Source organism: Anguilla rostrata, chromosome 15 (genome assembly GCF_018555375.3).
Source record: "Anguilla rostrata isolate EN2019 chromosome 15, ASM1855537v3, whole genome shotgun sequence".
NCBI classification, from domain to species: domain Eukaryota; kingdom Metazoa; phylum Chordata; class Actinopteri; order Anguilliformes; family Anguillidae; genus Anguilla; species Anguilla rostrata.
The window spans coordinates 20407410-20423305 of record NC_057947.1 but is presented as its reverse complement, the minus strand read 5'-3'; the positions used below and the strand labels follow the sequence as shown (position 1 = coordinate 20423305).

At 42.1% G+C, this 15896-nt stretch overlaps 2 protein-coding genes across 4 annotated transcripts in view; both read right to left on the bottom strand.

Moving 5' to 3' along the window:
- LOC135240620 (myosin light chain 1, skeletal muscle isoform-like) overlaps window positions 1-15896 on the bottom strand; it is a 465194-nt gene that overhangs the window by 112793 nt on the left and 336505 nt on the right. The window lies entirely within an intron of this gene.
- Window positions 1-15896, bottom strand: part of LOC135240762 (receptor tyrosine-protein kinase erbB-4-like) — a 200883-nt gene that overhangs the window by 40653 nt on the left and 144334 nt on the right. For both annotated transcript variants that reach the window (XM_064310666.1, XM_064310667.1), the window contains exons 11-16: window positions 15701-15791; window positions 13922-14121; window positions 13144-13276; window positions 7891-7984; window positions 4804-4958; window positions 3632-3676 (exon numbers count right to left, since the gene is read on the bottom strand). In XM_064310666.1, the coding sequence (XP_064166736.1) occupies window positions 3632-3676; window positions 4804-4958; window positions 7891-7984; window positions 13144-13276; window positions 13922-14121; window positions 15701-15791 (718 nt within the window). The remainder of the gene's footprint in view (window positions 1-3631; window positions 3677-4803; window positions 4959-7890; window positions 7985-13143; window positions 13277-13921; window positions 14122-15700; window positions 15792-15896) is intronic.

The following is a 15896-nucleotide window of genomic DNA, read 5'->3' as shown; positions in this document are numbered from 1 at the left end:
TCTTTCATCACAACCTTTGATAATTAATCAAGTGAAAAACAGCTTAAGAATGTTAAGCAAATATCAAACATCCTTTGAATCGTATATTTCAATCAAGTCAAGCCATTATGTGTAACTGATCCCAGTGGGGGATCACCATCCACCTCAGTAGAGAAGTAATGAGTGACTTTCAGTTTGTTACAGTGTACAGTAACATTATTAACCATTATTATTTCTTTACTCCATATTACATAATAAATCAACAGTTAATAAAGAAAGAGACATTAGCTAATGATTTTATAGTATGAGTAAGTGATTATGATAAAATACAAAACTGATCGACCAGCCTGGACTCCCAGAGTCCAGAGTGAATAAATCACTGAGATAAAGTACAGATAATGTAGTTGCTGCTGTAGCTAATAATCATGAATTAGCATCCCAGACTGCTTCCAGATCAGTATCAGCCAGGTTAATAAAGTAGCAGTCCATTGATCAGCTCAGTAAGGCTGCAGTTCTGAGACCAGCATCCAGCCTGCTCCACTGCTCATCACAAAGCTGAGCAGTGGAGCAGCTGAGGTGTCTGTTTTACATACTGCATGTTGATAAAGGTGTCTGATATGCTATGCTGTTACCTTACACTTACCTTATTACAGATGATTCCTGCACACATGCTTCCTTACTGCTCCACACGACATTACACTATTCATGTGCATTCTGATCAGCCCTGATCAGCCCAGCTCCACACGACATTACACTATTCATGTGCATTCTGATCAGCCCTGATCAGCCCAGCTCCACACAACATCCATTCAGAATGGACATTCATAGTGTGTCTACACTATCAGCTCAGCCACTCATTAGAAGCTAATAGTTAATAGTTAATAGGGTTAATAGTGCACAAAATGCCTATATCATATAGAAGGGGGTCCACATCAGTATCAGTACAGTCATTGGCCCTTGGGACCTATGCACAGCCAGGTGTGGAGAACGCTCTTCCTGTTTGAGTCCTATTTCTTTATCAGTTCCACCTGCACTCACTGTCCTCACCTCACCATGTTCTGCACTTTAGTCTGGAGCTCAAGTCTCTGATTGGCCTAATCACACCCCCCCCCCCACCTTCCTCAACTGAGGGGCCTGTGTACTTGTCTATAAATTACCAAGTGCTGTCTCCGCCTCCACCTCTAAACGATTCAGCTGGGCCTGCCTCTTACGCGTGTCTTTTTAATACTGCATTCGTTCACTTCGATTTTGTTTGCGAGGCCCACCGCGGTCCCCTGTCCTATTAATCCCAAATTAATTTGCCGTGTTTCCACTAGGCCCGGCGTCTCCGCAGCTTTGTGTTTGTTAAAACCCATTCTGTGTAAATTGCCGTGGCCGATCCGCTCCCCCCCCCCCCCCCACCCCCGGGGGAAGTGAGGCGGACTCCGTCGCTGTATCAGGGGTCCAGGACCATTCAGCCACCGGCGAGCGTAATTAATCAAGACCAACCTGTTCCCCGCTGCGTGCATTACTGCTCCATCTGCGGCGGATTCGCACTGATACCAGGGCTGACCCGGCGCCTTTCACACCCCCCTTACAGCAGAGCAGAAACAGACTGTACAGTTCATATGTGCACCACCTCAACCCAATAGCAGCTATACACTTGCTGGTCTATAGAGGCCACCTATGGTTAGGAACTGACATAGTCTGTACTCAAGTACACCACCCTTGATCAACAAAAGCTTTATAGTACGGCAGGCATTTTATAATATTTTATATTTTATAAACTGTAGTGCAATAAAATGCCATCACAAATGTGGGACTAGTGTTCTGTGTGCACAATGTAAGGAAGAGCATCGTCCATATCATATGGCGTGGAATATGTATATGTATGTGTGTTTTCAAGAGTGTGTGTATATGTGTGTATACTTGTGTGTTCAAGCATCTCTCACTGTAAATTCTCTGGACTACAAATATAATCTACAATAATAATCAGTGTTTCTTTCAGCTGAACTACATCAGGGCACGAACAATCCAACAATACGAAACACACAAGCTTCTGACCGTGAACGACCAAAGCCTGCTCTCCAATCAGCAGACCATCCCAATGAGGATTCAGCACAGCATGAGCATAACAGTGAAACAGCAGGGGTCCACTCCAACAATGGCAAAATAACAAAAAACAAAACTAAAAACTAATGTTTGGCCCGCAGCTCCCCGAGACTCAGACTAGGCCAGCACCACGGCAGGGAGTAAAAGAGAGAAGCAGCTCCCTCTCTCAGCGCCGTTGGCCTGTCCACACAAGCAGAACAGTGTGGCCTTTTACACCATCGATCTCTGACTGACAGCAAAGCGTCTGGAATTTACTGAGCGCCAGAGCCCATGGAGTGATAGACATCAGAAGGAGAGGGATGTGGACAATGCAACAAAAAAAGAGTCCATTATGAATAAATTAGAGAGAGATCTGAAATGATACAGATTTAAATTCAATGAATCTGTATATTAATTGGAAGTATAAAAATTAAGCCTGGCTTCTGCGCTTTAGTAATGAAGACTAGATTTTTCTTCCGTTGTCTTGCTGTCTGAATCTACCTCAACACCAAAATCTGTATTTAAATTCTTCTACACCAGGCTGCTGTGCTGTTGTGCAATCCTATTACAGGCATTTGTGTATGCAATCCTATTACTATTATTATGCTACATGTTTATGATTTGATTATTTTGAATTGCCTTTGTTGCTCTACAATCCAAAGAATACCTAAAAGCAATCATAAGCAAAAAAAAAAAAGTTAATTGACCATAAATTACTGCTTTGAAATGGTGATGTCAATCACAAGATGTGAATTTTATGGAAAATGAGTTTATTGAATTTTGAAATGAAGAGGGCAATCCGTAAGTATCTGAAGTCCAAAGTACCTGAAGGATGTCAGAACACTACTGAGAAATTATACAAAATTGCTTCCAATATGTTTACCAATCTCATAAAAGACTGTAGAAGATTCAGTAATGTTACCTTTATAAAGGGAGGCTGCAAAAAGTACTGAAAACAGGAGTACAAATAATTTTGATAAGTATGATTTGGGAAATAAAAACGGTACTTGTTAAAATAAGCTTTTTCCCTGGCCAATTGTATTAGTACAGAAGACTATAATTTTCCCATTTACGCTATTACAATAAAGCTTGTGTTGTCTGGGTTATACAGAATTGCTCATCCTCATCTACAATACCAAGACATTTGGAGGGCACATGTGTTTGTGTGTCTGTGTGTGTGTGTGTGTGTGCATGCATGCACGCACGCGTGCACAAGAATATTGTGCTGATTTCATTTGAAATGAAGTGCAATATATTGATCTTGCATGTAAAAATGGCAGTGAAACATGACATAAGAGAAAAGGGAAGGCTATTTCTGGTTGATACCATGTATCCTCTGATCCCTACCTGGCCAATAGCAATTCCTAACACTCCACCAGGACCAATCCGCTGCCCCAACTGCCCAGGAGGTGTTTAGCAGAACATATAGCAGAACTACATAGTTTGACTGTGCTGCCAATACACACATTTCCTGTGTAGATCTACATGAAAAAGGAAAGATGACCAATCAAAAGCAGCCAAAAGCACACTCCCTGCTACGAGGAAGGAGAGTAAAAATGGGGTATGGTTTGGAAGAGAATACCTGTCCATCATCCCCAGACAATCTTGGATCCTGGGTCCGGTGCACCTGAGAGGAAGGGAGGAGACGTGTATTAAAAACAAACTATAAGCGGTGAGTCGTGCAGCTCAGTCCGCAGGGCGGCTCGCTCTCGAGTCACGGGAGAATCCTCCCATAAGGGGGGGGGGGTTCCAACCCCCCCCACCTGTTTCCATTTCTGATTAAAGCAAAATACATGAGCCTGCTCTCTCTCCTTTCAACAAGCAAGCAATAGTCACATAAACACATTCAAATGCTAGCACACACAGACTGAGCCACACATGGTCTATGAAAGTACTGAGGGGTCATTGAAACCTTGCCTTGGTTTGTCAGGGTCCTAGATGCAGACATTTCTCAATGGAGTCTGGTTATCGCAGAGCATGAGACACCGAATCGGATAGTAACCACTGGTGACCATGGTTGCCGTGGATATGAAAGGACTTGAAGGGTGTGTCCCGAGAGGATTAAAGGTACAGTACGTTTTTTGATGACCGAGGAGAGATGAGAGGGAACCCAATATTATCTCAAACCCACACTACCTCCTCTCCCTCCTCTGTCCATGAGTGAACTCCATCTCTCTTTTTTTTTTTTTGTCTATTCACTGCGGGAGGCTTCCACAACCTGGATACCTGACTGTATGGACCTGTGACTTTGATGCGCTCCAGAGGAAGACCAGAACAGGACAGCGTATTTTCAACATCAGAGCCAGAATGGAGGTGAGGTAAGGGTAAACTGCATTATATTTGCACTGAAGCAGGGCAGTACTGGAGCAATTCAGCAAATAAAAAATAATAGTAAAAATCTGAGCAATCTGTTATTGGGGCCAGCTGTATAGAACAGTGTTTGTCTAATCCTGACCTCTAGTTGACTCTACTTTCTCTCTCACAAGACTGCAGTATTAGAGATCCTACAGAAAGAGGACGGAGAGGGGATATTGCCTTCACAGCAAACGCAACACATCTAAGGGTAATGCATCTAAGGGTACCCTGCTAGTGGGAAAAAAATAGACTGGCAAACAGGTCCAGCGGTATAACATGCCATCCATAGAACACACACTCACATCACTCATTCACTTAATCATAAACTAACTGCATCTAATGCGCACGTGCACACACTCTCTCTCTCTCTCTCTCTCTCTCTCTCTCTCTCTCTCTTACCCCTGGGTGCAGTTAGAGTGGCAGGGGTGGCATTCCTTATTGGCTTCAGCATATTTGAAGATGAAGCTGTGTGCCCCCTGCAGGCCATCTGGACACTTCTCCACACAGTTGGGCCCGTCTTTGAAATGCAGGCACTTCACACAGTGATCAGGGCCCTGTCACACAATCAGAAAGAGCGAGGAAGAGGGAGAAACATGAAAAAACAGGCCATTATTACCCATAGCCCTTAGTGCAGAGGATAATGCAGGATAAAAGTGAAGTTGGAAATGTACAGACTGTGCTACCCATGAGCATGAACACTGGTGGCCAAACAAAGACCAACTGATATCAGCCACACACATTCAAACATTTACAGATTGCCAAGACAGACGGATACACAGTCAAACACGAATGATGGAGAAACAGGGTTAATAGTGTTCAGTGATGAAGGTTGAGTGAGCGCGCATTTTGTCTGCAGCGACTACTTCTTCATGCTGTGCCAATTTCACTCAGAGGCTGGCAAAGATATGCGCATTTAGGATGATGATGAATAGCCTCATCCACGGATATGAGAGGATAGGACTTCCTGTCCCTTCCACAAGGGCAGTACCCAAAATACAGCAGGAGCTGACCTCACGCTTCACAATCCAGTCTGGCTGAGCATGCCTCCCTGCCCTTTACTGACAAAAGTGAACCCCGTCACCTCATAGTCACAAAACTCCCATACTGCAGTCATAAAGTTTATTTATACAAGTGTCAGATCCCACAAATAGGGGTCTAACGGACCCTCGTAAAAATGTTGCAAGAATGGCAATCTCATCATGAGCTTCTCACAGACTCATCTTAAAAATTTGCCACTTTTCACATTTTTACTCTGAAAAATATACCACTGTCCACATCTCTCCTTTTAAAATATACCCCAATTCATATTTTAGAGACACCACTTACAGATTCAGGGGCCGGTCTTTGATCATATTTCAAGTTCAGCCCAACCTTGGAGGTTATATTTCTATCAAACACTAATGATGTCTGGGACAGAATGAGCATCTTCAGCATGGAGCCATTTTTCAGAACACTTATGGGAAAAACATATTTGAAACAAAAAGAATAAAAAAGAGCTTTCCATTCCATTCAGTAATATTTATTCATATCAACTTAGCATCTGTATCTTTGACAAAGGCAGTAAATCAATTAGCAGGGAAATTGACAGTCCATCTGTGTGAGGGAAAAGCATCACTGGAGCATATGGTCAGACCAGAATGAGCAAAATCAGATCAGGTTCTGTGGTGAAATTCAGTTCCTCCTTGGCCCAAGCTAGCAGGACGGGACACCCAAACTCAATCTCCTGTGGGACACCAGGTGCCACAGGAAGGACTCTCTGCTGGTGTTTCTACAATACATCCTTCCTCAGCTAATCTGTGCTACTGCATGGCATAAATAAATAAAATATCTAAATAAATAAATACTGGTTTTATGATTAGATTACCCACCATAATATAAAAAACAGCAGTGCTTTGCTACTGTATGGAAGCCACTATAGATGTCTCTTTTTAAAATAATAATAAAATTAAAAAAAAAAAAAACGCTAAAAATTCAGATGGGAAAAATAAATAAACAATAATCAGGTATGTTGGGGGGGGGGGGGGGGGTGGAATCTGGAAAAAATTAAGACATTCTAATTTCAAGGTAAATTATATTGTAATGAGAATTATTTTTTAGAAGGAAATACAATTTGCAGAGCTAATGTCCCATCTATTACTTCACTTATATAGATGGTTCAAGGTCACCAAGGTCTTTATGGACAGTATAAAGGGACATGGATTGTAACTAATTGTGACAGAGGCAGTGTTCACAGTTTAACCAGCTGGCCAGCCATTTCCTGATGGTAAATGCATGCAGACATTTCAGAAAGATTTATTATTTTAGAAGGATTACACATGGGCCATAGTAAAGTGGGTGGAGGCTGCCATTTTGGCTCCCTGGGAAAGGGCCAAAATGGGTGCCAGACCTCTTCTGTCATGTAAACTGCTGTCTAGGTGTAAAAAATTATATAAACTCTTCACCATTGTGGATTCCAGTCTGTTCTCGCTGAGAGCCAGCCAACGTGCTGTCAGAAGCCTGCCAAGAGCATCAAGCACTGCCTGAGCTAATATCCCTTAATAACAATGAGCTCATTGTGTCCCAAAACTCAAAGCCTTCAGCATGCTTACTTCAGACTGTCTCAAAAAACCACTACACAGAGCAGTTTAGAGAGCATGGTCCTTACTGATTGGATAACAGTGTTGTGGGTTGAGACGGATTGCCTGCGACCGGGCGCGGTCTCTCTGCTTACAAGTGAACTCTCACCACCCGTTTAGTCCTATTTTTTTATTCACTTGTCTAGACTGGGGTAGAAGCAAGACTCTGACTGTGGCCATTCCAACAGTACACACATCCTTTAGTAAGGGAGCAACAGAGAAACAAAGAGTTGAATGAGGTCAAAGAGGAAACAGACTGCCCATACACCCAAATGTGTCTACACAAACACACAACCCTGCCTCACACACTTGCTCACAAGCATTTCTTCTTCTTCTCAGGTACTGCTTATTTTGTTTCAAAAGAGGTGTCCAGTCACCAAGTCAGCAGTGACAGCTGGCATCAGAACACATCATTTTTCTCAACCACTTTGAGGCACATATCACCCAAGACCTCACAACTGTTCAAGCAGCATAGTGCCAATAATCACAATGGCTGAAACTCCAGCTCTTTGTGGTTAAAAAAGAAAATACAAAAGCAGTTGGGAATAGCCTTCCCCCATATAATTTTTTATTTTATTTTTATTTTATTTTTTTTTTTTATAAAGAGTTTTACCATTTTTTACTGAGTGGGTTAAAAGGGTTGAGACTAATGCAGAACTGACTCTTACTGTTGATGTTATACTGGTGTATACCTGTATGTATGCATTTAACAATATTAACTCAGACCACGTGTTTTTTTGGAGTCTGAATTGGTTGATGATTTTAAGATGAAAACAACACCGGCAGTGCCCGTGGTTTTCTAGAACCAGGGTTGGCGATCCATGTGGTAAGGGAAGGTGTATATGCTGTTCCAGTTCTCAGGGAAACCTACCAGGCCATGGCATGTCAACGTGTCATCCTCTGCCTTCTCACACTGAGGGTCACATTCCAGGCAGACAGACCCGTTAGCAAACTCACGAATATCCCTAAAACACAGAGGTAGAGGGAGTGAGAACCATTTACCATGCGATCTCAATGAATACATAAAAGAAGGCTCATTGATGTTCCACTCTTATTTTAATGTGGTTTCCTCATTTTTTTTTGTTTTCCATTTATTTTTCATTTCAAATTAAGGCAACATGACTGTGAAGCTGTCATGCCAATAAAGGAAGCTAGAAGTGAATTGAGGGAGAGGGAGAGAGAGAGAGAGCAAGAAAAATCAATATCTGTGTCTTCATTTCCAGCTTCTTGTGGGTGACCTGTGTACTGGGTAATGGGAAGTGACTGGTCATTTGTGCTGCAGGGGAAAGCAGTATAACTCATTCGGCTCTCTGTAAGGTGGTGGTGAGTGTGGGTTGAGAGGAGGGGATGGTGGGGGAGTTACTGAAACAGGTATAAAGGTCTTTAAAATCTGAGGACTTTAATAAAATGAGACTTAAATGGATAAAATACATAAAGATGCTTGGGGAGACCAGGAGGAGAGCTGGGAGGGACGCATAGCTCTGATTCAGAAAAGATTGCTACTTTCATAATTATATGAATATTAGCAGCCTTTTTATGTCTGGGTGTTTGACAGGCAACTCACATAATCATGATTATAGAGAATGGGAGGAAGAATTTCTGGCTTATCCTTCAATCTGTGCCTCACAAAATACTTAATATTTCTGATCTGTTTTACATAGGTAATGTTTTATATTGTTGCTGTCTACTCTGTTCTAGTGGTGGAAATCATTACTACTTTAACTTAGCATCTGTAGCATCTGTCCAAATGCATTAATGTACAAGTTAAGAATAAAACAACGTTATTAAACACAAAATCTCCTTGGAAATGGACAAATATCCATGGACATATCCAATATGTGTGTGGCTTCATGAACCCCACAATGGCTTCTGCTGTTGTATGTTATCATTTTAAGAGTTTGAATTCTGAGCTTAAGCAGCAAGAGATGAGATGCTACTCTAATTTCAGAAAGTGCAGAAAAAGGCGCAACGCTCATGCTAATGAAATACAGAAAATATTCTGATGAAGGCCATGACAAAAAAATGTCATATTTGAAGTAATAAAAATATTTCCTATATTTCCTAAGTGAGCATTGACTCATTGAAATCTTCATGATGTTTAGCTGAGGACAGTCAATTGAGAGAACTTTGTAGCTGCTTCAGAACAGGGGTGATGAAGCTTCAGTCTCCCATTGCTAACAGTGACCGTCTTAGAAGGTGGACAGACCTTGAAGATTGAGAGCTGCATACCTAGCAACGGTGTTCAATTACCATCTTGATGGTTGACAAGTGACGTAGAATAACAAAATGAAAGTGCTGATGTATAGTAGTAGTACGACTGTGCGAACAAAGGGGAGGAGAAGCTGGTTGGTACTGCAGACCAACATATGAGAGTGCCTGCTGTTTACAAATAATAGACTTTTAAAATAAAAAATGACTTGGGGCTGAACTAAACTGAACACTTTCAAGCAGAGAAAATGAAATGAAATGAAATGTATAAATAAATCCTAAGTATCACTGTACATGTTTCAAATCTTTCAAATGCTTAAAACATTTTTAATTTAAGGGGCATTTTGGATGGACGATATGCCTTTCAACAAAAATAAGTACAAAACAAGTCTTCCGATTATTGGTTAATTATCCAAGTTATTCATTCAAACATAGCAAATTGTTTTTTGTGATCAGCCCTACTGTCATCTTTTCAGAATTTTACATCAGCTGGGAATTAAAGGTAAAAAAAAAAAAAAAATCTTTGGTGGAAACTGCAATAACTGCAACATCCGTATCGTTGTATTACTAATGAACACTAATTACACAATGAAAGCAGACAGAACATGGACAATAGAAAATCTATAAATAAAGCACCGAAGGGCTTGTCTGCAAAATAAGACGTTAACTGAAAAATGTCTTCAAAATAGTAAAATGTAGTCAAAATACTTTTTTGTAAGATTATTCTTTAAGGCTGAACTTCAGGGGCTCCACAGTAGCAAATTAGCTGAAAGATTGTTGTAAATTAGTGTGTGTAATTGCTTGTTTGTGAATTCCCTGTATCAATTTAGAAAAATCTAATCACAAAAATAAATTGCTTTTATTTCTGAACCCGGCATGCTCAGAAATCCCAAGGAGAATGTTTCCAGCAAGATTGGAATGAACTGGCCACCTACCAATTAGCAATGGACAACAGTTCATTGTTACTCTAACATATTATTGAAACACTGGCATGTAGTGTGTCTTAATGTGAGTCTGTCACTTCTGATGCAAATGAAGGTAAATGCATGTATATACACAGAAATACATAAACACAGGCAGTCCTCTTTCTGTATGTGATCAACCCAATACCTTGCATGCCATCCAAGAATAACTCCACGTGCCAATGGCTAGTTGACACCCTCACATTAGTTTCATGAAAACAAGCAAACAAACATACAAAAAACAAACAAAAACTTACCAGGCAAAAAATTATACTGTCTCTACTGCCAAGGTAATTCCTGCTCTCAACAGCTGATCAAAGACCAGTGAGTAAAAACTTTATCCATGAGGCTACTGATCTGGTTGAGTTAATTAACACCCCACATCCCAGGAAGAAGAAGGCTTTTGTTTTGCTTATAAAAGGATAAATGAATGAGCTCCATAGCTTTAACTATGGTAGCTCCGTGCCATAAAAGGACACTTCAATGCTACATTTTGGCCCTAATGTCACACCAGACGGGCAAAAACTAAGTGTGTTTTTTGTACCATACGGGCACCAGAGGGGCACTTCTAGGGAACCGTATACGGCACCCTAATAGCTTGGCTGATGTGCTGAGTTGAGGTGTGCAACGTCAGTCTGTGCATCAGCCAGGCTAACACCCAAGTGTGTTTGTGTGTGTGTGTGTGAGTGCTTGCGTGAGTGCGTATGTGTACGTGTTATCTGTTTACATTTGCGTGCCTGTAGCAAGTGTAGGTGGATTAGGTGCTGCCCTTTTAGAAGTATCTTAATGATTGTTTTCATTTAGCAGACATCTATGTCATTACTTTTTCAATCAAATTTAGATACAAATTGTGTTTGGGTACGGCATATCTTATTGACCATATTCAAGGAAATACATTTGTTTTCAGGTTTTTGTTTTATTACAGAGTATATGATGTCATAGGTGAGCCCATAGATGCTACACAGCAATGCTACTGAAATGAGGAAAAATGAAAACATAATGAAAGGCAAAATTTTAAAATGCCTTTAAAAAAGTCTGTGCATGCCACTGAGAGATACAGGTGTGTGTGTGTGACTGTGTGTGACCTAATGCATGTCCACCCCCCATAGCAGGAGGGGCCCCATGTTGGTGCACGTGCTTCTGGTGAACTTTTTTCATTTTTCACTCCTGCCCCTTAGAGCAGTGGTAAACAACTCTGTTCCTGGAGATCTACCATCCTGTAGGTTTTCAGTTCAACCCCAATTTGCCGCACGGGACTCTATGAATTAGCGGCTCAACAAGATCTCCAGCTGTTGAATGATGTGTGCATTTCTTTAGAGTGAAGAGTGAAGATCTTCAGGAACAGCGTCAGTTACCACTGACTTGCAGAGGTTGTGCATGCCGCTGGTTGGTCCTATAACAGTCTGATATACCAACACAGTCTTATGTATCAGGCATCTACAGCTGAGGTGTGAACAGGTGTGTTGATCATGCAAGGATCACAAGTGTAAAATTTTTGCACTGAGTGGGAGGGACCTGGTCTTCAGCAAGAGTTCAATGGCCAGCGACGAAACACAAATGCATCCTGTAGATACAGACAGTAACCGCAACATGGGTTTAAGTTTCAAGGTGAGAATTTCAATAATCTAGCATACTTGTAAAAGAAGAAACAAAAAGTTATTTTCATACAGGACATGCAGTAAGTCTTCCATCCATCCATTCATCCATCCATCCATTATCTAACCCGCTTGTTCCTGGTCAGGGCCACAGTTTGCAGTAATCTTGGGATATGTTGGGATATGCAGCAAAATCTATGTAAATTTTATGTACAACATATGTTTACACATGGATCAGGGGATGAACTGAATAAGCCTTTGAAATTGCAATGCATGTATGTCATATTTCAGAAAAAAAGAAGAAAAAAGCTTAAATTCCAGTCAGCCATTATACATACTCGAGTAAACAATACCAAACAGACAGCAAAATAAATAAAGCCTTGATTTCTTACTTTTTAATGTGAGAAAACAGAAGAATTTGCTTTGCCCTTGGGCAGTGGAACATTTGTCATTTCGATTCAAGCTGCTTGGCTTTGCTGGTGGCTTCTTATATCCCATCTTGTTTCAAGTCTGCGTTCGTGGCACTGTGCCAGTATCATTTATAAAAATCATAAACGAATAGCCAAAAACAAAACAACAAGAAGCCATTTTTTGTTTCATTCCCATTAATTGGTTTTCTTCCAATATAATGAATAAATAAATAAATGTAGTCATAACACACCACATCTGGCAAAAATAAACGATGGTACCCAGTGAAAACGAAAGGCAAAGAAATAATCTTCAATATCAATACACCGGGCTGTATCATGACTACATGGGCAATTTATCTGCAAGCAGCAACTGGCAACATGACAAGCCGCTCCTGGAGCCCCATCCTGTCCCCATTAGTATGCGCTTGGAAGCGGGGTCGAGGCCCACAGCACCACCAGCAGGTGGGAACACGCCGCAGGCTCTGTTTGTCATGAGCACGTCTCCGAACCGGGGTCACACTGGGGTGGTCGATGCCCCCCATCGACGAGGAGGGCCTGACTCCATCTGAGGGTTTGTGCCAATTGGAGGTCTGCATGAATCCTTTTCCCAGCTCACGGAAAATACTCCAATTTTAAAAGTTTCATAAAAAGATAAAAGTGGAAAAAAGAGTTCCTCCCACGTTCTGAATTCAGAGGTCCATTTTGCTGGGTTATTTAATGAGTTCTGGTTACTGTGCAGAGTGCAATGCAGGATGATGCATGCTGGCCAACACACTCTAATAACACATGAAAAACACTTCTGCACTTTTCAAGGCACTTCCCCTTCTAGCTGTGTGTGCGTGTGTGCGTGGTGCGGCATTCTCTGTGGTCTGATGGGTGTCTGTGACGCTGCTGTGATGGAGACTGCTGGTCATGATGCATTGGTATGCTGTACGTTGGGCAGGCTTACCCTTCATAGAGGTTGCATGAGTCCACACAGGTGCGCCCCCTGCTGTAGAAACGGCAGGACAGGCACTGGTCAGCTCCAGGTCCCCAGCAGCCTCCGTCAGAACACAGTGGGTCACACACCATTTGCTCCTGGGCTGTGAGTCAGTGGGGCAGAAACAGTGCCTCTATTAGAGCACAGACCTTTATTAATACAGTCTCTACTAAACCAGTATATCATGGAATAAAATGGGTTATCTACACAATGGGGAATATAAACAGGTATATTTTAAGATTGATGTTCCTACCCATTTAGCTATATCTCCAAAATTACATGAGGATATGGTTGTTCATCCCTTTCAGTTTTAATTAATTCTAATTAAAAAAAGGTATTTTGTAGGGATGGGAGGTAAAGGACATGAGAGAAAAAAGATAGTACACAACATAGGGATTATCTATGAATGCATACCTTCAACAAGCTAGCAAAGGGGAAGAGATGTATGCCTTATTTTCAGGCACCAGAATGAGTCCCATCATCTCCTGCTACCAGTCAGATTAACCAATCACAACTAAACTAGTTTTGCCCCACTCTGACCTTTAAAGTGGGTGTTTTCATGCAGAACTGAGGTCATACTCATTGCTTATAGCCCACTACCCGAGGTGCACCATCCGAGGAATGAATAATGAATGGACATCAAATTGTCTTTGGGGCTGAGGGTAAAGCGTGTGTGTGTGTGTGTGTGTGTGTGTGTGTGTGTGCATGTGCTTGTGGGGGGAGAGTAGAGGTCAGTGTGGCCACTCACTGCACTCCTTGGGGTTGCGGTTGTTGCGGATCAGGACCTTCTGGCTGTTGGTGCGGAAGAGGCTGGTCCAGTTGATGGTGTTGTAGTAGCACAGCTGGCTGTTGTTGGTGATGTAGATGTTGCCGGCACTGATCTCTCTCAGGGACTGCAGGTGTAGGGAGGAGATCCACTGCTGCTTGAGGATCAGGAGGGAGATACCACTGTGAGGGCCACAGAAAGGGGGGTGGTTAGGAGGTTCAGTAGCAAAAAGACAGTTCAGGTCAAGTGTGGCAAGAAGCAAAAAGATGGGGTCAAGCATCCGATTCAGGAATGAAAGACATGGGACAGGGTAGGGCCAAAAGACAGGAGTGGGATGGGGAGGGACAAAGACAGGAGGTAACAAATAACACGGGGTGCAAATACAGTAAATTAATAGGGAATAGGGAAAGGCATGGGTGGGAAAACCAAGAAAAGAAAATATTAACAAAGGGGGCAGAAGATAAGGAAGGCAGAGCAGTCAGTTAACTAAGGCTGACACTATGTTATACAAACCCAGTGTCATTTAAAAAATGACAGTCACTGGGACTCTTCAGAGCATTCAACATCTGTTAACACCAAGCGCTCATCAGAAACAGCATTTCACTCAAAGTGATGCGGTTCTTTCACTGTATCAGAGGTGCTCTGTGAAACAACTCAATGGGTCTTGGAAATGGGAGAATGGAACAGCTCCCCTTCTCAATCCCCTCAGGAGGAGGCTATGCCCTCTCTGTAGAAGCAGACCATTCCCAGCCTCAGTGGATGCCTGCACACAAGTCTGACTCACATGGCCAGTCACCGCAGGCCGTTTTAAATCAGAGAAGGTCTTGAGGGATCACCACAACCACAGACTCAACAAGTTATCCTGGCTGATGGACTCAGGACTGAAGAGACTCTCCAAATCTCCAGCGTCTTCTGGACTCAAATGATTCCAAGCTTCAGGGTCAGCTCTGAGCTAATTATTGCTTTCACTGCTACATTTTACCTCTGTCTAGTTGTCAATTTATCTGCCAGGCTATACCAGATATGTCAAACAGGTCATAGCCTGACACTACCTGACAATTCTTCCAAGATGCTTGGGGGAAAAAAAAAACAGAGAGAGACTCTTGGATATAAATGCAAGTAAAAAGGTCTTTATTCTTTAAAAAAATAAAAAAAAGCTTCATCAGAGCAATGACCTCATCCTTCCCAATAATGTAAATCCGATTGGCTGTCCTGTAAATACCAAATATTTCATAGTACAGTATTGTAGTATGCAGGGCCAGTGTACTTGACGGCATGGTGCTACATGTGCTTTATGTCTGCAGTAGTGTCTGACTGTGCACTGGAGCGTTTAGGAGCCCGCTAACGCGGCACTGCGTTGCTTTCCGCAGGGCCGTAGGGAGCCCCTTGGTCATGGACCCCTGACTTTCATAGGATTGCCCTGATGAAGGACTGAAGCTGAAGTACACTTTTCTTTGTTTTGTTTTTCAGAGTTCAACAACAAAGGCTTCATAAGAAATTCTGTATCTATGTCTGCTTCTAGATATCAGTTTTTCTTTCTAATTCTTTCTTATTGAACTACTGAGTATATTGCAACTGGCATGCTTGCTTGCCTACAGCCAATGTAAGGCAATATTATTAAAACACTAGATTCATACCTTGTAGAACGTCCTCTATATCTACCAGCCCCAAGCCTGTAAACCTCTCTCACACATTCTTCATATGTATACATCAGATCCACTTTCCTTTGTCAACCCAGATCTCTGCTTTTGATAGGCTTACCTGTAAAGGGCCCTCCCTCCTATGGTAGCCAAGTTTGAGAAGACACTGAGATCCGTTATATTCTCTGGCCAGGACTGGATGTTCAGGAAGCCTGAAGGAGAGGGAGAGGTAGAGGGGGCAGGACAGAACAGGGCAGCGACTGAATTTCAAGGAAGTCAGGATGAGGTTACCATCACTCTCAAGGTCACAGTTCACA